General features: G+C 41.4%; 1 protein-coding gene across 9 annotated transcripts in view; it reads right to left on the bottom strand.

The window, feature by feature from the left end:
* Nucleotides 1-25,732, bottom strand: part of birc6 (baculoviral IAP repeat containing 6) — a 137,812-nt gene that overhangs the window by 39,235 nt on the left and 72,845 nt on the right. For all 9 annotated transcript variants that reach the window (XM_034682615.1, XM_034682616.1, XM_034682613.1 and 6 more), the window contains exons 63-64: nt 25,035-25,199; nt 23,507-23,678 (exon numbers count right to left, since the gene is read on the bottom strand). In XM_034682615.1, the coding sequence (XP_034538506.1) occupies nt 23,507-23,678; nt 25,035-25,199 (337 nt within the window). The remainder of the gene's footprint in view (nt 1-23,506; nt 23,679-25,034; nt 25,200-25,732) is intronic.

Consider the following 25,732-nt stretch of genomic DNA (forward strand, 5'->3'; position numbering starts at 1 on the left):
TAAATGAGCAAAAGTCTCAAAATTCTGAGTTTACTAACAGAATAATGAGTCGATGAAACACCAGAGGAGCAGGCGTAGCTCCAACCTGATCTAGACAGCAGACGTCGTCCAATTTTTGTCTTTGGCTTTAAGTTTGACAAAATCTAACTTCAAATTCTTTAAAATATTTGTGTATTTGTTTTAAAAACTGAAGTTTAAAAATCCTTAAATCAGGTGATCAGAGGCTGCAGTGCAAACTTAGCACAGGAAAGAAAGTGTAGGCTTTAGAGTATGTTGTTTCTGGTCTAAACACCCAGTGTGGGTCATAAGATATTCTGGTCTCCCCCTTTTCAACACACCTTTGAGATAATCTCAGAGGTAGCAGGTAATATGACACAGCGGGCAAAAGCCTGCAGTGAGGCTGTTTGGATGCAAAGGCAGAATGGGACAGTGTGAGACGTATGATCCACACTGTGAACAGTGTGATGAAGAAAAACAAAAGAAGGCAAACAAGCAAACAAATTGTCCAGAGAAAAACTCTCCACGTTGGTGTTAACATTAGTGAGAGTTACTACAGCTCAGTACAGATGACAGCAGAAGGAAACAGAAAACAGCGAATAGGAACATGTGAAGTAAAGGTGGATTGGTAAAGGTCAAACTAGACCGAGTCTAAAAACCTGAAACTGTCAGACATCAGGAATTATCCACACTGCAACCTCTTCTGTTAAAAAATTAAGCTAATGAGTAAGGGCAAAAAACTGCAGTTCCCCAAGTGTCCACTTGAGGCTGTCTCCAAAGGCCAAGTTAGGGCAAAATCAGACATGTTTACAGCTTGGTGCAAAAAAACCTGCTGTGGTCTGAACAGCTCAATACTAGTGATGGGAATTGCGGCTCTTTTTAGAGAGCAGGTTCTTTTGGCTCGGCTCACTACAAAGAGCCGGCTCTTTCGACTCCCAAGTGGCTCCTCAGATTTTTTCTTGTTTGAATGACTGTATTACCTAAAATAATGTTAAATGAATTACTAATGTAAAAAACATTATATCAAATGTGTATCATTTAAAGGCTTTATTTATATACTCAACATGGAGCAGAGTTCTACAGAAATTAAATTATAAAGTACAAAAAACAAGACTCATCTCAATTAGACAAAAAGGTCCAATCTCTGATGTCTGTATATTATTTATAAACTTTTAAACCCCTTCATTAACAGCAGGTTCCCTTCACTGTCTTTATTCTTCACTTATTGCACTGATAAACAGTTCTAATGTCCATGACCTGGATGACTGAGATCCTTCACAGACACTTCTAATGTGTCTTTGCAGGTTTTTTGTGGACCCTGATTGATGACATTTTAACCTTACACAGTCTACACTCTGCCTTTGAACAGTCTCTGCTGTTGAAATGCGTCCACAGTTTGCTGCATTTCCTCCAGTCACTCGTTTTCTCACCTTTCTAGTGCGTTCTGTCTTTTGCGCATGTTCTCCCTCTCGTCTCCCTCCTGTCGTGTGCTCACTGTGTTGTGTGTGTCTGTAACCCATCCCCTCCCTGTTCTTCTCAATGTAGACACGTGATTGGTCAAGATGCCACCATGTCTTGACCAATCACGTGAGGCTTTAATAAAAAAAGACGAGGAGGAGCCGGCTCCCGTCGTTCACTTCAAAGAGCTGACTCTTAGAGCCGGATTGTTCACGACCGACACATCACTACTCAATACTTTCAGACAGTTATATGTAGAGGGAGTTTTGGAGATATTACGTCACACACACACACACACACACACACACATATATATATATATATATATATTATGTATATATATACATATATATCTGCATAATTAGGGGCGTGGTTATGATGACTGATAGGTGGGCGTGGTTCCTCAATTCCACCTCTTTGACTGTCTCTAGGTTGACCGAATGTTAGGTTGAGTTAACTTTAGCTCCTCTGGACCCCTCCTCAGAAATCAATAGATAACATCACTCACTATGTCCATGCTTTATACAGTATATGGTAGAGTTCCTGTGGGGAAAATGATGCCTGATCAAAGATGCACAGTAATCCATGTGATCGTTCACTAACATCCCTTCAAGATGGACAAAAGTGACGAGCGGGCTGTCTCTAAAGTTCTCCTCTGACTCCTGCTGCTACTAAGAATAAAATACCTGCCTGATACTTTTAAGTCTCACATCTCTGGAGTCAATCATGTAAAGCCACGATACTAAATGACTCAGAGCAGGAACAAGTGGTTTGGGAATAGAGTTTGAAATAGGTTGGTTTGTGTCAGTGCTAAACAAACAAGAGAAACTGTGTTCGGTCAATGCTATTCATTTTTAGCCCACCGACAATTTGTTTGTTGCATAGAACGACGCTTGAGGAGGAGCCAATCAAACACGAGGATGTGATGAGACGGTGAAGCAATCAACAGGCTGACCATGTAAGCCATATCCTGTTTAGAGAGGGGCTGTGTGAGTGTGTGTGAGTGTGTGTGAGTGTGTGTGTAAGCACTGGTGCATCTATGTGCTCGCCTTGAAGTGTCAGCCTCAAAATAAATAGAACAGCTCTTGTTTGTGGCTCCAGGACTGTTTTACATTTATATTGAAGTTCCCCGCTCCGTACTGTCCTCCCAGTCTCTGCACAACACTGACCTCACAGCGCTTCAATCTGCTCTCAGAGCCTTCAAGCTTCGTCTCTGTGTGACACCTGGCGTGGAATTCAGATCTAATTCTAGATACATCCGTGTAATTACCCTGTAATTACTCCTGCTCTGTGTCTATGTCGGACTGTTTCTGCTCACACTGTGGAGGAGATGAACCGAACGGACTGAGAAATAAAACAATAACGAAAAGGGCAGTCTGTCAACAAACCCTTTCTGAGTGGCAGGTCCTTTTAAAGTAAATGAGTAATAATGATAACTAATCACAGAGGAACACTGCTGAGTGTACTTTGTCATACTAATCACAAATATTGAATTTGCTCTTCTGATGCATCAGGACTGTTTTTTAATGAAAATAACAAAAACATTTCCAATTAAATTTAAGTGGCTGAGGTTTTAGTTATGGCCTCTACAAGCTTTTAAGGTGTAATATCATCAGACCTATAGGTTGGATTGCCTTTATATTCTGAACAGACATTCAAAATGTCAGTCTGATGAATCCTGATGAATTTTGGTGAACTCAGATTTTAAATATTGCAACAACAGCTGGTCAAAGTTATTATTTATCAAGTAAAACATCAAGAGGAGGGATCTGCACCAACATTTGTACAATATTCATTGGTGCAGAGGGCCTGTATTTTTAATGACATTCATCAAGTAGCAGCCAGCTGCTCAACACGTTTAGTTTGGATTGAATATTTGGTGAAAACATTCATGGTCATGTTGATCTCAAAGAGGTGGATCTCTATCAAAGATAGTTCCCATGTCTTTAATGGACTTTCAATGTCAAATCAATCCATGTAAGTGCGTGTGGCATTTTTCACCTCTGCCTGTTAACACTGTGGCAAAATTAGAGTCCGCCTCATGCTGCTCTTAGGGGGGAATAATAACAGTTAGCTCACCCTCCCAGGATCTAATTTGCATAACTGTTCACTATACATGATCACTTATTGTTTATCAAATCAATCCATGTAAATGAGTGCAGCATATTTCACCTCTGCCTGTTGACACTGTGGCAAAAGTGTTAGTGTCTGTCTCATGCTGGTCTTGAGAGTGGGGAAATAACAGTTAACTCACCCTCCCAGGAACTAATTTGCATAACCACCCCTTCACTATACATTCTCACTTTGAGTGTACAGTAAATGGTAATTTGCACTAGAATTGAAGTTAACTGATAGACAAATGTAGGTGCTGACCTGCTGATTGAGGTCAATTTCTAAAGGATGCATTTTAGAACCTAAGTAGAAAATACCAATTTAATTGTTATTTCTTAAATTCATTTCTTAGTTTTTCCGGAAAAATGAAAAAATAATTTGGTTTCAGTTTGTAAATAATAACGTATTCATGTTTTCTTGTATTTCCAGCCTATTAAAAGAATGACATAGCTTCAGTGGACACTAAACAAAACAGTTTATTGTTTAACTTGATATCTCACTGCCCATACTGTAAATATAATCCCATGAACCCTGTGCTAAACGATTCTGTGGCTGTCATCGTTCTGTAAATATACTCACTTCCCCTCGTTATTCAGTAAACTCCATCACCACACCGTGAAGCAGAGCAAAGAGTAAGGAGACAATCAGAGCCTGCTCTCCTCAGCCACAGTGGGGCTGGCAGCCCAAAGAGGCTGAACATCCATCACAGCTATGAATATCTTGGTGGTGCTGACCTGCAGTCATCGCTGTGCTACGAACAGCGATCCTCCATTCTCTGTGATTTAGGGCCTTCTGGGAGCCGTACAGAGATAGAGGACTGTGTAGCCATGTTGAATGCTCAGGTTGATGAATAGTTAAGGTGGGGCCCTGGGACCTGAATAGGAGCACCTGTGATGAGTTAACGTGGCATGTGTAAGAGCTGCCTGAAATAAACGCACTACTGTCAGGTTTTAATATCTCCCTGTTCGCCCCTCTAGCCTCGCCTATTGTCACATCAATTGCCTTAGCAAAATAGTGTGTCGGGGAAGTGCATTTCAAATGAGGGCGTGAATCATCCAGTAACAAACACACAGAGGCCTACACACTCAAACACACACATACAAGCTGACTAGAGATTTAAAATAAATTACTATTACTCGTCAAAACTGGCTGGAATATATTGGACAAAATCAAAGTAGTTAATTGACATGTTTGGTTCTGTGCTATCTCTGATCTGTTGACCTGCGCTTGTACTTCCTGTTTAGTCAGATGCTGGTTTTGCTTGGGGTCATGGATGGGACATGTGTGCTATTTGGGTAACATTTATGGAAACACACAATGTTGCTACTTTTCCTCTGCCTGGCTTTATAAAAGGCCAACGATCGGTCCTAAATTAAAGCTCCTGTGAGAGCAAAAGAGCCTACCAACTTAAGGACAGAATATTCCACTAGAGTCATCTTTAATGTCTCAAAGCACTGACGGGGGTAGGTGTCAGATGTCGTGATTGACAGAAAGCTGCAGAATCAGCCTGGAGTGATACATTTGACTGTTAAAAGAGAGAAGGATGAGATTTTAACACCAATTACACAAGTACAGGATAAAATCTACACAGATAAAAGATGTATTGCTTTGTCCACAGGGGGCACCAAAGTGAAAAATCCTGACGGTCACAGGAGCTTTGAGATTATGTGAGACAGCAAGAAGAAGAATAGATATCTCACCATCAGAGCTGAGCACAAGTCTGTTAATCTGTTGACAGTTAATTATTAGTGTTACTTTTTTGATTCACTATAATTGTAGGAGTTACTTTGAAAAATGATTATTGAAACCTTTAACTTCCTTTAAATTCAGTCATCTTTAAAGTCATGCATTACCTGCCTTCATTGCAGGAATGCAACACTGTGGTAGCAGACAGAATCCACGCTGAGGTGTGGCACATGTGTTGTTCGCAAACTACTAAGTCGGGTCTTATAAGCCAAATTGGTACTATGTAGAGTTGTTTGGGAGCTGAAAGAGTCGGATCTTGTTGAGCCGAATGATTTGGGTCACTCAAAAGAGCCAGGTATCTCATCACTAGGAGAATCACTGAGGTGGTTTACTGAGAAAGGAGGATCCAAATCCAGATCTTACATGCTAACATGGATCAGAGACAACTTCAGCAGGAGCATATAGCCTTTGTAGATTTGAAGTAATCTGGATTTGTATACATGTAATGTGTTTGGATTAAGTCTTTTGGTGGACTTGGATCGTGGGGACCCTTTCCATTGCAGCAGGAGGACTAACTGTGTTGTGGTTTAAATGTAGATATCCTTACAGCTGAACCCCAGGTTGTTAATGAAGTCCATTGTTTTTCCTGCACAAAGTCACCAACACCGTGTTGAACAGTTGCAGCCGAACACATGAAACCAGTGATAATTAAGCACAGAGAATCCTGCCATGTTATAAAATGCCAAACAAAGGCATTGTAATTAACCCTTAAACCCTGTTGTCTGGTCCTGACTCCTGTCTTACTTTTCATCCAATTTAGTCCCCGCTGTGCCCCACAGTCCCTTGTTAACAAGGCAGAGTCCTGTAATTACAGCTGACAGACTGGCACTTGGTATTTCACAGGGGATGTGAGACCAGGGAGCAGGCTTTCACGGAGACAACACAGGCTGGTGTAAAAGGGGAACCTATTTAGGGGTGGTCACCTCTGTGCGCTAATACACCAACGAAAGAGCCAAAACAGGGCGAAGATCGGAGGAAACTTGTGATGTGAAAAAGATTCAAAACTGTGTAAGAAAGACGGTCAACCATTGTTCAATAAAATAGCGTCACCGTCCCTGTACCTGAGTGACTTATTGCACTTCACACAATTAGAAAAACATTAATATTCACTGAGAGGGTCTAGGAACAAATTTCACAGCATCTTGGATCCAGTATTGATGTATTTAGGTAAACTTCAAACTTTATCAGATACAGGTTGGGGTGGGGGGAATATAGTCTTGTTTTACTTTCAGTACTGTTTTATTTTTATTGGTGTTTCTATGTTTAAAAAATTAATAATTGTATGCTTTAATACCTGCTTGTCATTAATGGATGTGAATACAAATAAATATTAAAATAGCGTCACCTTCAGGGCCAGCAGCCTCACAGCCACAAACATAACTTTTGATATTCTCTCAATTAAAGAATACGATGTAAAGTAGCTCAGCTCAGATAACGGGTTTCTTCATTTAAGTGGAACAAAATGAATCATTGAAGAACAGCTGATAATTCAGCTCCTGGGACCACGGACCGTCTCTAATGAGCCTAATTGAGATGCATGGAGTGTAGAATGAGCACACTTGATAATTGCCCTTAATTGTCTGGTGCTGCAAATATGCGTGGGTGTGTCACCACATGAGAGAGGCTATGTTACAATCATCTCAAAGTTACTTTTAATTATCACTCATATTAAAAAAAGAATGAACATGAAGGTAGAGTTGTGTGTGCGTTTGTTGTGAGTAGAGCAGGATTGCTGCTGTTATTGTGACGTCCATGACTTCTACTTCAATAAAAACATGTGAGAGTGATTGATCGAGCTCTACGAGAACAGTGTACTGTACAGGGTCCTGATTCATTATTTAACACACCTGTGAATCTGTTGTGACCGCACCAGCTATTTGTTAACGTCCTTTATATCTTACCACCCAGCACCGCGACAAAAGAGCCAGTGAGAACAGGATATGACAGTCATAGGTCTTCATAAAACCCACATGTTGGATAAAAGCTCAGTAACATTTAACAGGTAAGCACTCAGGCTCTCCTCATGGCTAAACTGGAGCCAGCATGTGTGGGCTTGTTGCTGCTACAAGGGACGGAAACAAGGCGTCGAGCATGTGGGTCACACCAAGTGGGTGGCCAATGACTCAGGCTCGTGGCTGGACAGTGGCAGGTCCTCCTGGCTCCTTCAGGCCAGCGGATCAGGCTAGAGACCAGCTGAAATAGTTAGACTGTGACATGTCTCCGCCAACACACAGTCTGCCTCAGTGGACACTAAAACGATAATGTGCATCAAAGCAAGATGATGTGCATCAAACAGAAAGAAAGAGCCTGGAGCTCTGTGCCATTTCAAAGGACAGGAGAAACAGAAGCTGACTTTTTTTTCCCCTTTAAGAACAAAAAAATATTTTAAAAACCGAGCTACCCGAACTACTCCATTCTGGGCTGACGTACACTGTGTTGACATCTTAACTGGGTTAGAAGAAAGAGGAAAACTCCAGCTCTAAGACCTGATTACTGTGACCCAGGAAACTCTGTTTATGTGTCTGCTCTAAACTTAACTTGAAAGACGTCCTGGATTCTTGTTTGGGCGAACAAACCTTTAAATCCTATCTGAGAACCTGTAGCACAAATAATCAATACCCACTAGGAAAAATAATCAATTTACCAGATATTATTATTGCATCAAAGTGAAAACTACAAAATCAAACAAAGTAAGGATTTGGGGATTTCAAAATATGACACCAAAAAACTTTTAAAAAAAGGTCTTTGATGCACACTAATGTGCAACACATCCTCAAGGTAACTTGAGTACATAGTGCCAAACAGGCAAACGTAAATAGAACAATTCAGAAGTTGAAATCTAATTTGTTACAGGGAAGATGAACCCACATAAACAGACTTTTCTTTGACAAAGTTCTAATAAAATGTACATATAACAAATCAGACTGTTTAAAAAGTCTAAAGTCATTTTTCATCACTTATCCACAAGAAAATAAGAAATATGGTTTTAAAGTTCCTGTTTTGAAGTGTTTGGATGGACCATATTTAATGTAATATCAACAGAATCTGATTTCTCACCTGAAAGACTTTTAAGCTGCTGCAAGAGAACGCGAAGAACTTAAATAAAAGTCTTTTCATGTAATCAGGGCGTGCACATTTGTTGCACCCTCACATGTGCTGCTGTTGAGATCTTATAAAGGGTTACATTGATCACTGTGAAGCTGGAAATGTGACATCAGATCACCTCTCAGCCGGGGTCAGGTGTGAATGCACCTCAACATAGACAGCCTGGTTAGAAGGCTCAAAGCCTCGTGGACCGCTCAGCAGCCAGGACTAGCTGGGGTGACCCAGAAGAAGGGCTGAAGATGGGGGTCATAAGGATGAGAGCTCAGAGGAAAGAAGATTGTTGCTGTATTACTAAACTGACCTCTAGTAATTGTCTGTAATCCCCTGAGGTCATGAAAACTGCAACACTGAAACTATTAACTATTGATCCCCCTGATATTGAAGGTGAGGTAGATGCAGGGTTGATCAAGCTTAACGCGCCCATCCAGATGAAGAAGAAAGAAAGAATACATGCAATCCATATGTCCAACAGATTTACAATTTACTATATTTATTAATCCACGCTCATCACTCTGCCTTAGATCCTTCCACCAAAGCCAATCCATATATCTTATCAATGTGTGGAATATTTAATACGAAGTGCTGCATTTTAAAATACATGATACCTTCATTTGTAAACAGTATCACAGGGATCATGAGGAGCTCTGCAGTCAACAGGAGCCCTCAATAAGGAGACAGGCTTACACTAATTAAGTGCTCCTGTTTAAAACAAGACAGTTTGGATGTTGCCGTGGACCTTGGAAATATTTGATTGATGTCATCATCATTATATGACATATTTTCAATGAATTGACCGTTAGAAAGATATGAAAACCCATTTATCATTAATTTGACTTTGGTGAGTGCACACAGTAGTCAAGTTCATGGCCACTGAGGGGTTCAGAGTGGTAACAGGCTCAAAGGACAAAACATCCTGGTTTTAACGCATTAACCAATGGATTAGTCCACTTTTTTATAAAACATAAATAACTCATGTACATGTTCACCCATTTGTCTTATAGGCATGAGCTGTCTACTAGTTTGGACACCTTTTCATTCAATGGTTTTTAATTTTTTTAATTATTTTCAACATTGTAGATTAATACTGAAGACATCAAAACTATGAAATAATCTGGTTTTGCCATAATCTGGATTACAACAGTAGTCAAATAGGGCTATCCATTGTGTACTAACCCTACCTCTGAACAACACAACTGATGGTCTCAAACACATTAAGAAGGCAAGTCATTCTACAAATGAACTCTTGACAAGGCTCATGTTAATTAGAAACCATTCCAGGAGACCACTTCATGAAGCAGACTGAGAGAATACCAAGAGTGTGCAAAGCTGTCATGAAGGAAAAAGGGGGCTACTTTACAGAATCTAAAATATAAAACATATTCTGCTTTGTTTAACACTTTTTGGTTCATTCAATAATTCCATATATGTTCTTTTATAGTTTTGATGTCTTCAGTATTAATCTACAGTGTTTATAATAATTAAAATAAATACAAACCCTTGAATGAGAAGGTGTTTACAAACTTTTTACTGGTATTGCAGGTCACATTTTGAAAAAGTCACAGTGTAAAAAACACTTATACTTTCTGTCTTATTGTTCACAATACCGCCATACTGGGATATTTTTGCTTAAGGTTACCATACGGTCAGAATCTCACACCGTGTCTAGTCTTAGTTGTGTTAACCAAATAAAAGGTGCATATATGATTCCTGGAGTTCTGTTTATCAAGTTTCTGTGAAGTCAAAATTAGACCAATAACTGTGATACCTGTCCAGTAGGTGTCACCCTCATTATTTCTTAACAAAATGCATCATGGACTTTCCCCCCCCCCTTTTTTTTTTAACCGTGTGTTTGGCTAGAGGAGAACATTTGCAGCCCACCTAAACTGAAATAATACAATGGGGAATGAGGAGAGGAGGGAGAGTGAGTCATAATGCTGGAAATGATGAGCTGACTGGAACAGAAACCTGTTGACATTCATTAAGATACGCTGTCTGGCTGCACTGACCTACACTCTACAATGACACACTGAAAATTACATTTCCCTTTTTTGATAATGTCAATAACTCAGCTAGGAGGGGAAAAAATCCAACCGTCATTGAGTAAACTTGGTGATGACATGGATAGTAGTGGAAGAGATGCAGATTTCACAAAGCAGAGATCAGAGGATGTGGCACAGAGAGATCGAGTTGGGGATTTGAAAGGCAGGGGGAGTGTGGGGGAGAGCAGAGAGCGCTCAGCGGGCGCCACGTCTTCATTTCAGAAGCCACACTTTCCAGATACAAATCTGAGCACAGACCCCCACGTCTTCCTCTCTTTGTCCCCGACCAAGCCTTCACAATCCTTTATTTCCCTGCCGCCTTCTATTGTTGCCTCCTCCTCCACTCCTCCCCTCTCTGCAGGTCTGCCAGAATAACAGCAGCTGATGATGAGCTCGACTACACTCAGAGCAGAGTGGAGCACAGTGGGGCTGAATTTACCTCTTTTTTTCTCCTTCTCTTTTGCTTTTGTGCGTTGTTTAGCTGGTCGCTGTACGGGTGTGTGCATATGTATGTTCTCCAGCAGCCCCCACAGCGGAGGGAGAGGAGGAGACAACAGTAAGCATGAGCAGTGCTGTTACCCCCTCCCTCCCTCCTCCTCCTCCTCTTCCTCCTCCTCTCTTCCTCCCTCTCTCTCCATCTCTCATTCTTATGCTCCTTCTCCTTCATTGCCACGGCCATCAGGATCCGTCCTCCCTCTCTCGCCATCATTCTGCTTGGTTATGCAATGCACAGTCCCCCCTCCCGGAGACTAACTGGTGTTGGAGACCTACCATAACAGTGCTGTCAGTGGCGGTGGGGGCAGATCCACGGTGCCATAGCGACTGTTTGGCACTCTGGCTGCCTCTGCCTCTCTATGGACGTCTGTTTAAGTGGATTTTACAGCTCTTCTTCATCTTCTTCTGGAACGTCACCTGCCAGACTCCACTAATTCGGGGACCAGGCGGTTCTTACCTTGTTCAGTGCAGCTCGCTGTCACCATTCTACAGACATGCTAAGACTTGGAATGGTTGGTGCTGGGACTACGCCGATGGGTTAGACGCTTTTCTTTGAGAGGCGCTAATTGCTCTGTTCCCCAGGGGAGTCCGGAGCAGAGGGGGGCAACGCTACAGAACGAGGGGGTGTGCAGATTGACTGATAAGCTGGGGAAGGAGGCGGAGGAGTTGTGTGGAGGAGTTTAGGCAAAACAGTGACAGGGGACTCAAGAGGGGGCAGACGGGAGGGGATGAGAGGAGCAGCGGGGAAGCAGGAGGGGGCAAATGGGGAGAGGATTCCTCCTAGCCCCCTAAACAGAGGCTGCTAGGGCTTTAGCAGCCCCCGCTGTAAAAACCTGACCGCTAAGACTTGCAAAGGCCAACTCAATCAAAAGGAGAAATTTGGGGGGGGGGTGGGGGGTTGTTAATCCTGACAGGTGGTCCTAAGGACTGGAAGAGTGCAGAAGTGACACGAGGAGGTTTTCACGGGAAGCATCGCTGAGCACCGCTGAGCCGTCGTGACAGCGCTGCCTTGGATTCCTCTCGCTGTCACCTTGTTGCTTACAGGGCGCTGGGACTGTGGCGACACAGCCGTTCTCTCGCTCCTCTCTCGCAGCTCTCCACATGTAGCATGCCCCTAAAGCCATGGCTTTCCAGTGAGGATCCAAAAAGCATGACGGATGATGCTGTCTTACACTTTAGACGCATTAGGGTAAGCTGATTTCACTTCAGATCTTTATTATTTATGCCTCCAGTATTTTCCCTTTTTGCTTGAATTCAAGGTTTCTGAAAATGAGTGGCTTCTTTGCTGCGTGTTGACATGAGAGTTGAAGAGGATGAGGGTGGTTTCAGTCCTACTCATGTTTGAGCTCGAGCCAAGAATGATCCTGTTTACCTTTCTACTCACATGTTTCTCTCAAAGATGACACCCTTACCTACCCCTCCTCCTTACCTTCAGAGCTCCCTTCATAGGGGAGGTTGGAATTATGCTGAGAATAACTACTTACACAGAGCTGGTGGTGGTGGGTGGTTAATAATTAAAAGAATATGAAAAGAGGTGGGTGGGTTTCAGGCTTGAAGAGCTTGGCTTAAGCTATGGCTGGCTGGTCATAAACATGGTGGTTCACAGATTAACCTCCACTCCTCCTTGCATGGCCATTGTTCTGTTGATTCACCATTGATTTCTCTCTCGAGGGAGGATTACGTTGACGTAGGCTGCCTGAACCCAGATCTGTTTGGTATTGTTTTCTGACTGGTTAATGACCAAGAGGAGAAAAGGCATTAAAGCAGCGTGTTAATCCAGACCAAAATCTCAAGTCTCTTTGTTCATATGTCTGACAGCTTCTGATTTCCATCTCCATGATATCCTTTCATTCCAGATAAGAGTCCCCTTGCCAGGCTAGGTGAGCATCAGGATCATGGGCACCACAGTCGTCACTATTGAGGATGTGCGGGCACTGGAGGTCAAGGAGGAGCAGGAGGAGTCCATTCTGGCCATGCTAGGCATCATCGGCACATTCCTTAACCTCTTTGTAATTGTCTTTGTTTACATCTACACCACCCTGTGAAGTGCCAAAGAACCGATACAGGACGTGCTGGACCAGAGAGAGGCCAGTTTATGAGATATTGGGGGAAGAGGCTGGACATGAACGTCTTCCCCAGAGAGAGGAGGAGGAGACTGAATAGATTGGCTGAGGATGAAGATGAAGAAGCCATATTGTCAAGTCACAGCCACGAGCCAGGGAGATAACAAAGGGCTGGAAAACATGGCAGGTACAGGGCTGTGCTTAAACCTCTGTGATCAGGGACAGAAGGACACAAGCCAGTCCCCAGCCAGGACTGACCCCTCTGTGGCTTGACATGAAATACAAAGAACATTTGATCTTATTTTCTTGGACTGCTTTACTTTGGAAACATGAGCCAAACATGTGGACACAACTGTTGCTTTTCCATTTGATCTTAATTATTTTCACGTTGGGGGGACTGTGATTGATTCTACTCTGAAAGGGGTTTTTAGAAACATGATTAAAAGACAAGAAAGAACTAGGAGTTGCTCTGCTGACGATGTTGACCAACACATTCAGGTTTGTTGCAGCTTCAGGCCCTGACAGAGAGCACCCTCCCCCATTAATGTAGCTCTGCACACGCTCTGCTGTGTTGCTATCTCCCAATATACCTGTCGTCTCAAAAATGCTCCCAGTCCACACGTGACAGGGAGACATTTTTGTAGAACACAGGTTACATCTGGAGATATTAAAGAGCAGCATTATCCTGTAACTGAACCATGAAGCTGATGAACGTGTAAGATGAAGATGAGTCAGAGGGGGGTTTGAAGGATTCTGTTAAATAGTTTCTTCATGTTGATTTCAGGGTAGTGTCAGCAATCTTTTCCTGTATTAAAAAGCTTTTTATATATATTTGATGTACTGTGGAGTAGGGGACATTTGAACAATAAACGTCAGAGCAAATAAATAAGGAGCGTTGTCTGTGAGAGAAGCCACGAGTGTGACTGAAGAGATGCCATGTGGGACCTCACAGGGGTAATCCAATCACACGTGCAGGTCTGAGGTACTCGTGTTGTTCACTACAGGATGGAGTGGGGACTGAAAAGATCTGTTGAGGTTCATGGATGTTAATTTCCAATTCTAGACGAGACAAACTTCACAGTTAGCAACCAGGTGGTCATTAAAGTCACTTCTTTTTGAGTTTAGACTATAAACAGATCTTTTCTGCATTAGATGGTCACTGTTTCACGGTGATGGTACTCACAAGGATAATTTTGTAAATAATGACTTTATTAAAGAACATGTAACATCATTTCAGACTAGTGTGGCCTTAATGCTTGCTCAGATATGATGTCTAGCTGCTGCAGACACTTTGATATTATTGTGAACAAAAGAGATGTACGTGTTTACTCGACTTAATGATTGAGCATCGTCACCCTGGCTAGTAGGCACCTGTATTACAAGTTGATTTAACAAATTCTAAATATCTACATGATTGTAGGTTTGAAATGCTGTCATATGTTGTGTCTAAGCTGTAATGTGTTCACCCACCACTAGCAGGAGCTGTAGCTCCAGTTAATGGCTACTGCCATAAAGCTCTACTACCTGGATGTTAACAAGCACAGATTACAAAAAGCATCTCCTAGTGTGGTGGGATTTGGCGGTATTTTCAAAATGAAGAGTTCATTTGGGAAAACAGATAACTCACTTTTAAAAAATGTTTCAAAAACATGTTTTTCTATTACTAGCTTTACGTATTATCAATCAATTGAAGTTGGGTTGCTTTGTCTAAGTCAAAATGACATAACTAATCAGAGGTATCTTAAAATGTAACTATTAAAAATTTATATCAAAAAATAAATTTGTTTTTGAAAATGTATCTGTTTTTGCAAATTAACTCTTCAAATGGAGACGAAGTTGTATGAAGGCTGTGTCGGGATAAACTGGCGTATAACCACTCAACTAGAACCATGAGGATGATTTTTTGTTTTTGTTTTAAGTTACATTTTTGGGCATTTTTTGCCTTTAATGGATAGGACAGCTGAAGAGAGACAGGAAATGTGGGAGTAGAGAGTGGGGGAGGACATGCAGTAAATGGTCGAGGTTTGACTTGAAGCTACGACCTCTGGGACGTGGGCTATAGCCTCTGTATATGGGTCACGTGCTTAGACCACTTGGCCAACGGCGCCCAAATGTATGTGGATGTTGGTGGTACTAGCTATGCTAACGTTAGCCACACTCAGTAAACCAATTTGGCATTGTTTAACAGACTCTGTGATCCTGTGTTAAGTCGTGTTAAACTGAGCTCAATGTTGACTGTTTGTTGTTCTTTCTCACCTTTAAGACGAGTGGGTTAGTCAGAATTGAAATCACATTTTAGATTAATAGGAAATCAGTCGAGAACATCCCCAGCAAACAATGCAGTCTAGGTTATTTGTTGGACAAACTATGTGATGATAACATCTCAAATCATCCCAAGTTTGTTCTGCAAAATGAGATCTTAAAAAGATGTTTACACGAGGACATGTCATGAATACAGACAGAGAGACTGATACATCAAACAGATATCAGCTGCATAATAAAAATCAGATCAGCAAGAATCTTCAACATGTAGGAGTCAGAGCAGTAACTTAGGGAAAGCGCACTGATGGCTGCTGTTACTACAATGTTGATCACCTTGAGTGCCACCCCACTCCTCATTCCTGCTGCCAGCTCACTTTTCCATTTACCTGTTTCAACTGACTCACAGAAAAGCCTGATGTAATAGAATCAACATTTCCACGGGTGAGCGGCAATAAATTGCAAATCCACAAACCCACAGGGATGGAGTGGTAATGACTGAAGGTGGTGGGGCTTGTTCAGCTTCACCTTGTACTGACTCTGGTAATATGTCTTGTGATGGTGAATATTCAGTAAAGGTATATGAGTTTGTATACAGAAGGTGTTTTTTTTCTTTGTGCCTGAGGTTAAACATCCCTGTCAAAGACATTATTTACACACAAAGCTGAGAAAACCTCAGAAATGACTAAATCAGACACGCTGTGAATCCTCACTTTCTCCTGAGACACACAATTATTCAAAGACCGGGCTCCCAAACACACAAACACAGCCGTGCAGCAATGCAGGGACTGCCTTCTGTTGCACATGGTCTCTATTGTATCAGGAGTGATGAATCATTACCAACCTCCATTCAGCAGGCCAGTCATGTTCAGATTACCCCCCAATATCATACTCACGCCCACTCAACATGAATGATGGGCCAATATAGCCATTACGTAAGTGGTGTCGCCTGCTGGAGCCTGATTAACTTTAAATCTTGTCAAAGGGCCACTGGGTTGAAGAACAGACGTGATGTAATGATGAATATTACACAACAACAAAAAGTCCCTCCACAGATCTAGAAACCAATCTAGTGTCAAACAAAAAGCAGAGGAGATCCATCTTTTAATTAAGATACATTAGTGGTGTGGTGACATTCAGAGGTATTACCTCTCACTAATGGCTCAGCTTCCTGTGATGAAACGCCAGGCAATGGCAAGGAACTGTCATGTATCCCACAAGGCTTTGCCAAGACATAGATGATTAATGTGCAGCAATGTGCGAGTCTGACAGGACTGGGGAGCTCTGGGTAGTGGAGGAAACAGCAGCTACAATGGATGAGGTAAGACTATGAGGTAGATTAAAGGTGTATGAGGTAGGGACGCAGGGATTAACTAGTTTCACTATTAACCCCACTCTAAAACGTCATGTTTGATTCATCATGAAGGCTCCCCTGCAACAGGTGTTTCTGTTGTCACTCTCAAAAAGAGGCAGGTACATTATGTTTAGTGCAACATGCATGGACTAATGAAGTGACACCTGTGCAAGGCTTTTCCTGCATGTGAAAGTGAGAGGCAGCCGTCCATGCCTAATATCTGTACCGCCCCTGAAAGAGTCTGATGATGTTTTCAGGAAGAACTCAGTTTTCATTCTTAACTGCAATAACAACAATACACCAACGAAGGTGCAGCTCTGTATCAGAATCAGCCCAGTTTAGTGAGGAGGGCGCAGCCAAAACAGCCAAAGAGGAAAAATGTAAAAAATAACAACAATTCAAGAGTGCGAGACCCAAAGAACTAACGTCTCCCTTTGGTTTCATGTCTTATTTATGTTCTTATTTCTATATTCACATTCACTCTGTTTGTCCATCTGTCCCGTTCTCTCTCTCCGGCCCCATCAGTGTAATACTGTCTGTTTAATTATTCATTCAATACATATTTAGCGCCCTCGAGTTTTGGTTACAGCATGTAGCATGTTATGTAAAAGCTCAGAAGTGTAACGTAGAGGAATACATATTAATAATAAAAGAATACAAATAAAGTAATAACTGGTTATGGCTGCAAATATTCACAGAGAGAGAGACACAGATTTGAGAGCTTATCAAAACCTAAAGCCTGATTTAAACTTCTGCATTGAATTGACAGTGTAGCGTATGCGTAGGTCTGCATAGCTCCCGTACCTACACAGAGGCCTACGCACTTAGCCTTTATGCACCTCCTCCAGAATGTAACGACACATTGAATCGATGAGGAGTGCAAGCCCAGTCATGGTCTGCTTGGTAGCATTTGTATTTCCCACATTTTTTCATTTTTTCTTGTAGGATTATTCTTAAAAAAAAAAAAAAAATTATTATACTTTTTTTTTTGTTTTTTTTGTTCAGTCTTGATCTTTTTAGGGAGCTTTTTTAACATCTGGCAAGGGACTATGAATGTAAACTATGTAATGTAAATTCTGGCATATTTACAAAAATATGAATTGATATGCATGGTCCTTTTAAATGAAACAAAATAAATCATTTACAGCAGTCCCCCGCACATCGGTAGTGTATTTAATCTCCTTTGACGTCTCCTCTCTAAACTTCCCTGTAATCATGTCTATATGATAAATGGTAACATGTATCAGCTGTAGATTAACATAAAGTCTTCTGATTCGCTGTGAAAAAGTAAACAGAAAATGTAGCGGGGCCGGCAACAGGCGACGCTGCCCTCAAGAGTTTCGGTGGAGCATTGCTACGCGACACATCGACACACAAGTTTGTGGTGCTCATGTTGACGTCGGCCGCTGCTTCGCAGGGGAGACGTACAAGTATAAATCAGGCTTTATGGGCAACAATCAGCTCATGTAAGAAGCTGGACATATCGATAACTGCATTCCAAACCTGAGGATGGTCCCTCAAAACACATGATGCTGTTAACCACAGCATCAAGTAAGGTTAATCTATCTGCGCTTTAAATGTAGTTGAAGTAAATGTTTCCTTCGAGCTCTTCCTCAATGAGCTATTGTTTTGGACTGTCCTGGACTTTTGGAGCTGAAGATCTGATACATCGATTCACAACTGAACTACAAACTTCATTCAGAGTGAAAGAATCCTCCTTTGGTGTAACCTTGTGGAGCAGCAGGGTATAAAGGAGCATGAAAGGAGGATTTATTCAGTGTTTCAGATTGAAGGAGGCGATGATGATAATGATGATGTTCAAGAACAAGAATGAAGACTGAAATAAGAGGAATGGGCGTGTCTTTAACGATCAGTGGATTATGGTTAATGATGCTTGGTTCAGATATATTGGTACAGTAAGAGACGTTCAGGGACAATTCATCCCTCGCTAATTGATTTATTTTAGATTTCATATTGTTAATGCTGTAGACATTGATTCTTTGTCCACTGGGAGGGGCTGTGGGGAGACCTGCATGACAAGCTGAGATGAGGATGTTGAGGTAACATGTAAAGATAGATTATAAACCCAATACCACCTAATGTAAGCAGTGAGCAGCAGAGGAATCCCAGAGATCCCAGATTTCATTACAGAGAGCTCTTCTGAACACTAATGGAGACCTCAGAGCTGCAGGGCGACCGGCTCTGCAGAGGGGGGTCTGGGAACCCCCATCCTTCATTTGCCTAGATGCACTGTTGCTTTAATGAGCTGCGTGCGATGGCTAGTTAGCAGAGTATAATGTGATTTGTTATTTAACAGAGTGTTAAATGCAGAGACTTTAAGGGACAATGTGTTATCATTAATGCTATGCTTCAACAGAGCATGTGGCAATACCTAATCAAACAAGCGGCTATAAACTTCATATTGCACTCACACACACGCACACACACACACATGCATGTAAGCGTGTGTCAGAGGCGTTCACCAGATAATGAGGAGCAATTACAACACTCACAATGCTTTTTATCAGCTGTTATTTAATTATGAGACCGGGGGCACATTAGCACACATCAGCATGCGCACAGAGAGATCCTCCTGCACACTGAGACAGCCCGGCAGCACCCGGCACAGACAGAGAGGTGGCACACACTCAGCTGTAACAGGCTCTGGGCTGATAAGAGACAGCACACCATGGTAATGAGAGAGCGGAAACACTGATGCTAAAATCCTCACGTCACACGTGCTGTCGAAATAGAGCGAACAGATATTCACTCTGCACCCCGGATCACATCAGCTGGATAGGGTTTGTGGTAAACTGTCTGACTGTGTTTTTAAAGTAGACCTGGATCTTTATTATGAGTCTGCCATTGTTACTAGACAGTATTGGCCTGTTACATTAATGGCAATTCTTATTTATATATAAACAGTTAGGATGCAACAGTTCTCAATATAACACTGAACCATTTGGTTTAGCATGCACTGTTCATTACGTGCTTGTGAAGTTCAGTATTTTCAGTTTCCCTACCTTCCATGCCTTTTATTTCTCACAGAGTTGGCTCTGTTTGAGTGTCTGTGAGTCAACGTGCTGGCATGAGGAAGCTCCTCCCTGTGAGTTCATTTCCAAATCACTGTGCACTAAAATTGGGGGAAGCTAACGATACTGGTGTCAGTTTTGACATAACTTTTAACCAAGCGGCAACCTCCGTCCGCAAGAATTGAAGCCCATGCAGAAGTGTTAAAAACTGCAGTTCATCGAGTGTCCACTTGAGGCTGGCTCTGGAAGTACAGGAAACCACATACACACCAATTCAAAGAAGCCGATCTTTACTGCAGAAATAAACATGTTTACAGCCTGGTACAAAAAACAAGTGTAGTCTGGCTAGCTCATTTCTCCATCGGCACACGCTGTACGGGGGGTGAATTGTTTCATTTCATTTTCAAAGATATTAAGATCACAAGTTTTCCATTATGAGAGGCACAGCTGACTTGATTCACAGGGGGAAAAATTGTAAGAGGCTTAACAGCTAAAACTCTAGCCTACAGTCCGTCTGAGACCAAAGACAGGTCATCCAAACACAATGTGTCAGCATTAAAAAGGCCACCAGCTACAGAGATTTACATCATGAGCGGCAAAGAAGTGAAGAGAATGCAGGTAGGTATGAGAGGATGGGTGTGATAGGAGAACCTCACTGAACATGAAGAAAACTGAACTAATTCAATGATGCACAAACCTGAGAATGTGCATGCTGGGATATCAGTGTTTCCCACACAGACGGCACCATTTTTGTTATTTACACTTCTTTTTAATGTGTAATCCTTCAAAATTGAGCTGTTGGCGAGGAGGCTCAAAGCCCGCGTCTTTACCTCGACAGAAATTATGTTGAGTTCAGCATTTCCAATATGGCTCCCGCCGACAATTGGCCTAGAAACAGCACTTCAAAAACAAATAGGTGACGTCACGGATACTACGTCCATTATTTATACAGTCTATGCTCTTAAAATGGCGAGGCGAGGACAGGCAGCTACATGTAGACACATCGCTGTCTTTTAAATCTGTGGTGAGGTAAACGGTAAATATCATAGAATCACAGCTGTCCACTCCAGGTGTGGTCATCAACATGAAATAACAGTAGATACTCTTGAATAAACAGTTTTTTTCTGTTAAAAGCAGACGTCAGAGTAGAAGTGAGGGTCACAGAGTAACTCACAACAACATACTATACCTGGTACATTGTCCACAATGGCAATTACATCTTGATACAGTGATTCTGTGATGATCGATAAATCGCAGGACAAACATTCAATACATCACTATTTCTGATTAAGTGATGAATACATGATGCCCTGAGAGGTAAGGTAAAGGATTTTTATAATTAATTCCGCCGCAACTCATGAAGCAGTGACACAGTCATCGAATCAGATGGAAGGGAAATCTTTTAAGAGCCTGTATTTGATTTACATGAAAATATTCAGAGTCAGTGATATGATTATTGTTCTGTAAGTCAGATCGATGATGTATGATGTGGTGGAATGATCCTCATTTCATTCCACTGTTTTTATGTAACATTGATGAGGATCTTCTAAAATCTTCCAGTTGTCAATAAGCTTGAAAAAAACAGATTTTCCTGTGCGGTAGTCTTCCTCATCCTCCAGTGTTTGGACTGAAGCCGTGTTCGTGGTTAGACTCTCTCACTCTGCTTCTAAAGTGTGAAACCAGCTGCAGCCAGACAACAAAGGGTCAGCCCAGAACTAATAACCAGCAAGTCCCCGAGGAACTGGGGCAGAATAGAAAGCAATGGACTGACCTGACCTGAAGAGTCCACGGTGTACAGAGAGCTTTAACGCAAGCTTATTGTCTGAAAAAGCAGACTGAAGGAACAAGGGATTACCAGAGGATGTGCAAAATAGAGCTGGTTAAAGCTGCACCACACCACTTACACCTACACAGTGTTTAAGCCTCAGAGTTACACCATGACAGCACCATATCTCACCACTAAAAGGCTACAAGCTCACACACAGGGATGCTCCTGTATTCATCTGAAGAACAGTCATGGATGGAGCAGTCGATGGATGGAGCGGTCCTTTCCTCCTTCAAACCTTTATCTGAAGGCGTCTCTGTCATGCTAGGGTCAATTCAACGTGAACCACAGGGACTGTGGCTGTATTCAATAACAAGACATACTCAGTGCTCAGCTTCAGTCACAGAGGCTGGAGCTCCATCTGCTGTTTCATTTAGCAAAATCTACAACCACCAAACGTATATACTTATAACACACACACACACACACACACACACACACTTGCAAAAATGGCTTTCGTTGTAAGAGGCTTAACAGCTAAAACTCTAGCCTACAGTCCCGTCTGAGACCAAAGACAGGTCATCCAAACACAATGTGTCAGCATTAAAAAGGCCACCAGCTACAGAGATTCACATCATGAGCTGCAAAGACGTGAAGAGAATGCAGGTAGGTATGAGAGGATGGGTGTGATAGGAGAACCTCAGTGAACATGAAGAAAACTGAACTAATTCAATGATGCACAAACCTGAGAATGTGCATGCTGGGATATCAGTGTTTCTCACACAGAGGGCACCGTTTTTGTTATTTACACCTCTTTTTAATGTGTAATCCTTCAGTTCATCACTCCTGTTAGTTCCCTGATTGAGGTGCAGGGCCTCGTCTTAAACTTGAACCTTCTCACACCGCTGTTCTCAAAGTCATGTTCAGCTGATTGCTGCTGATGTCATTCTGCACTATCTGAGTGTGGGATGGTTTCTAAACACTACGTCACAAACAAGTCTCGTACACACCGGACGTGATGACAAGAATATCACGCCACATCATTTCATCTTTGCACCTGAGGAAAGATCTCTCTCTCAGTGTTCGAAGCCGTGCTTTAAACTCTTTGAACACCTCAGGGCTCTCATCTAGCTTTGCCTCTTTCTGATGCTCGCCTCCAGGGTTCATTCACCTCTGTGTCATTATTGTGATTTCCCTTTCAGGGCTTTGTGACACAATTTATACTTCTGAATCTGAACAGTTAAAGAACCCACATACACAGACTTAAGGCTGATTTATACTTCTGCGTCAAATCGACTGCGTACCCTACCCCTGAAGTCCATACCTACACAGAGGCCTACACACGTAGCTGATGTGTGCCTTCTCCAAAATGTAACTACCCGTAGAATTGACGTGGACCACAAGCCCTGTGATTGGTCCGCTCGGCGGCATTGTATTTCCTGCATTTACAACACTTCCAGGATCCCTGCTCATCAGCCATGTATTTGATCTCCTCCTCTCTATTCTTCATGTAATCATGTCTGCATTATACACAGCAACATGTATGCTTTGTTTTCCAAATGGTCCACGTGCTTTGGACTGGCCAATCATTTTCAGCCTCAAACAGCTCCTCGTTTTCCTTGTTAAAAAAACACCCATCTTCACTGATGTGACAAAAACAAGGGTGGGTGGGTCCAGTGAAGCACTGAAATGATGGGAGTGACTGTTCAAATGTCAGGTTTGTTAAGTTCTAATAGTTTTCAGAAGCCTTTGGTGAATGCTGGTTTCTAAAGACCCTGGTTTGTTTTATCAAAGGAGCGTGACCCATATGGGATGGTCAGTCAAAGCCCTTCTCCTGTTGTTTCCATGTACATGGACATGACTGAAATAAGAAAGTTGGCAGAGATGCAATTGATGCCCTCATGCTCTGGGAACATGCTACTAAAAGTATTCAACACTTCAACTCAGCCGACCAGTAACCTCCACTAAAAAACGCTGGGCACACACTGGTTTTACTGCCATGTGTGTTCTCAGGCTTGCTCGCTGCAACAGCTCTGCCTCTTTTACTTTGTGTGTGTCATTTGTAAAAAAAGCCAGCCTACCTGAGTCGTTGCGTAGGTAGGAGGACATGGCAGGGATGAGGCAGGACTGGCTCAGCAGCTCCTGCAGCACCGCTGGCAGAGCTGAGCTGTTGTGAGCTCTGCTGTCTGCTGAAGAGGCGTCAGCGCTGTGGCAGCTGCTGGAGCCTGCTGGGTTGATGTAGCTTGCCAGAACCTGGAGAACAAAACAATTTAGTCATGCTATGACACAACTTACTAAAAAATGCACCTGATGGACACAGGAAAAAGAACTCTCTACGATCCAGCATGTGGCAGAGCGAAACTGGGACAATCCCTGTCTGTGACCATCGTATGATAGCATTGTACACCTGGTTATCGGCCAACTACCAACTCACTGTTCAGGAAAAAAGACCTTACATTTAACTTAATGAAGCATTTAGGTACTTCTATGTAGCAGGAGCAACTCTTCATTTCGAGGATCATCCAACATTTCTGTATACTGAGATGTATATATGTATATAAACAGTGTATTGCATTTTTTCCACTGTTTTATATTTAGCTTTCATATTATTTCAAATCACATTACATTATGTTATAATACATAATATTACATTATATTATATTATATTATATTATATTATATTATATTAAATTATATCATATTATATTATATTATATTATATTATATTACATTAAATTACATTATACTATATTATATTATATTATATCATATTATATTATATTACATTATACTATATTATATTATATTATATTACATTCAATTACATTATACTATATAAAATTACATTATACTATATTATATTATATAATATTATATTATATTACATTATACTATATTATATTATATCATATTATATTATATTACATTAAATTACATTATACTATATTATATTATATCATATTATATTATATTACATTATACTATATTATATTATATTATATCATATTATATTACATTATACTATATTATATTATATAATATTATATTATATTACATTATACTATATTATATTATATCATATTATATTATATTACATAAAATTACATTATACTATATTATTTTGTGTTATATTATATTATACTATCTTACATTACATTTTTTGTTTATTTATTTACATGATAAATACTTTAGTGCATTTTTTATTGAACCTTTTTAAAACACAAAAATATGAAATTGAATATTAGACCTATTTTGCTAATAAAAACAAATCTTTAATGGCCAAAGAAAAGAAAGGTGAGGTGAACCTCAAGCAGCATGTCATCACAGGTCCTGATCTTTCTCGTTATGCCATGCCACGGGTTGAGAAACTTTGTAAATGCAGAATAAGGCAGAGCGTTTCTTTGTTTGAACATAGAGCCCAGGTTTAAGCACTGTCCTACTAATACGTTGGCCACAAAGCTCCAAAAAACAGGAAAGATCCCAAGTCATATAAATGTGTACATGTGGATACAAAAACACAAACATGAAGTATTTTTGCACACACTTTGAAGCCGGCATATTAAACACTATAAGTACTTAAAATGAATCATCATTGATGGACACATTTACCTGTAGGAGACAGGTGACGTGCTCCTCCTCCAGCCGCTGCTTGGTGAGGGCCTGTTCCACGTCCCAGCCTGAAGCTGTAGATCCAGTACCAAAACCAGTTCCTTTGGCCCAGTACAACTGCTGCTCCTCACTGGTCCCCGCTCCGTGACAACTGGACATCTGCGGCTGCAACAGAGAGATGATACACAGGGTTAGAAGGATGTGGAGTTTATTAATACCTTCAGAGCATAAATACTAAATATCGGAGACACAAGTGCGGCCCAGTGTGTGAGACTGGGTACCAGAAGGTGTTAAAGGCTGTGCACAAGGTTGTATAATTCATTTGCTCTTAATACATTTCTATTTGTTTTATCAGAAATACGTTTTTCTTTTCCATGAAGAGCAGCAGACTCGTGTTTTTATAATAATGGATGTGATTCAAACATAATCCTGATTGTTTCCTTTATCTAAAAAATGGTGTCCATTTCACAAATGTTGTCTTGAGCGGTGTGTAATCTTCAGGAGGCCACCGGGCTGTACATTAGGGAGCTTTAATCATGTAAAGGTTGATGTTTCATTGGACTGGACTGTAATCAGAAACAATGGGCGTCCATGTCGTTTCTCTCGTTCGTGCTCCGCTTGCATCACATGTATTTGCAGACTCAAGGACAGACTCCACCGCAGTGACAAGTCTTTGGCTCACGTTCAAGTCCTCGGCC

Source organism: Notolabrus celidotus, chromosome 4, assembly GCF_009762535.1.
Source record: "Notolabrus celidotus isolate fNotCel1 chromosome 4, fNotCel1.pri, whole genome shotgun sequence".
NCBI classification, from domain to species: domain Eukaryota; kingdom Metazoa; phylum Chordata; class Actinopteri; order Labriformes; family Labridae; genus Notolabrus; species Notolabrus celidotus.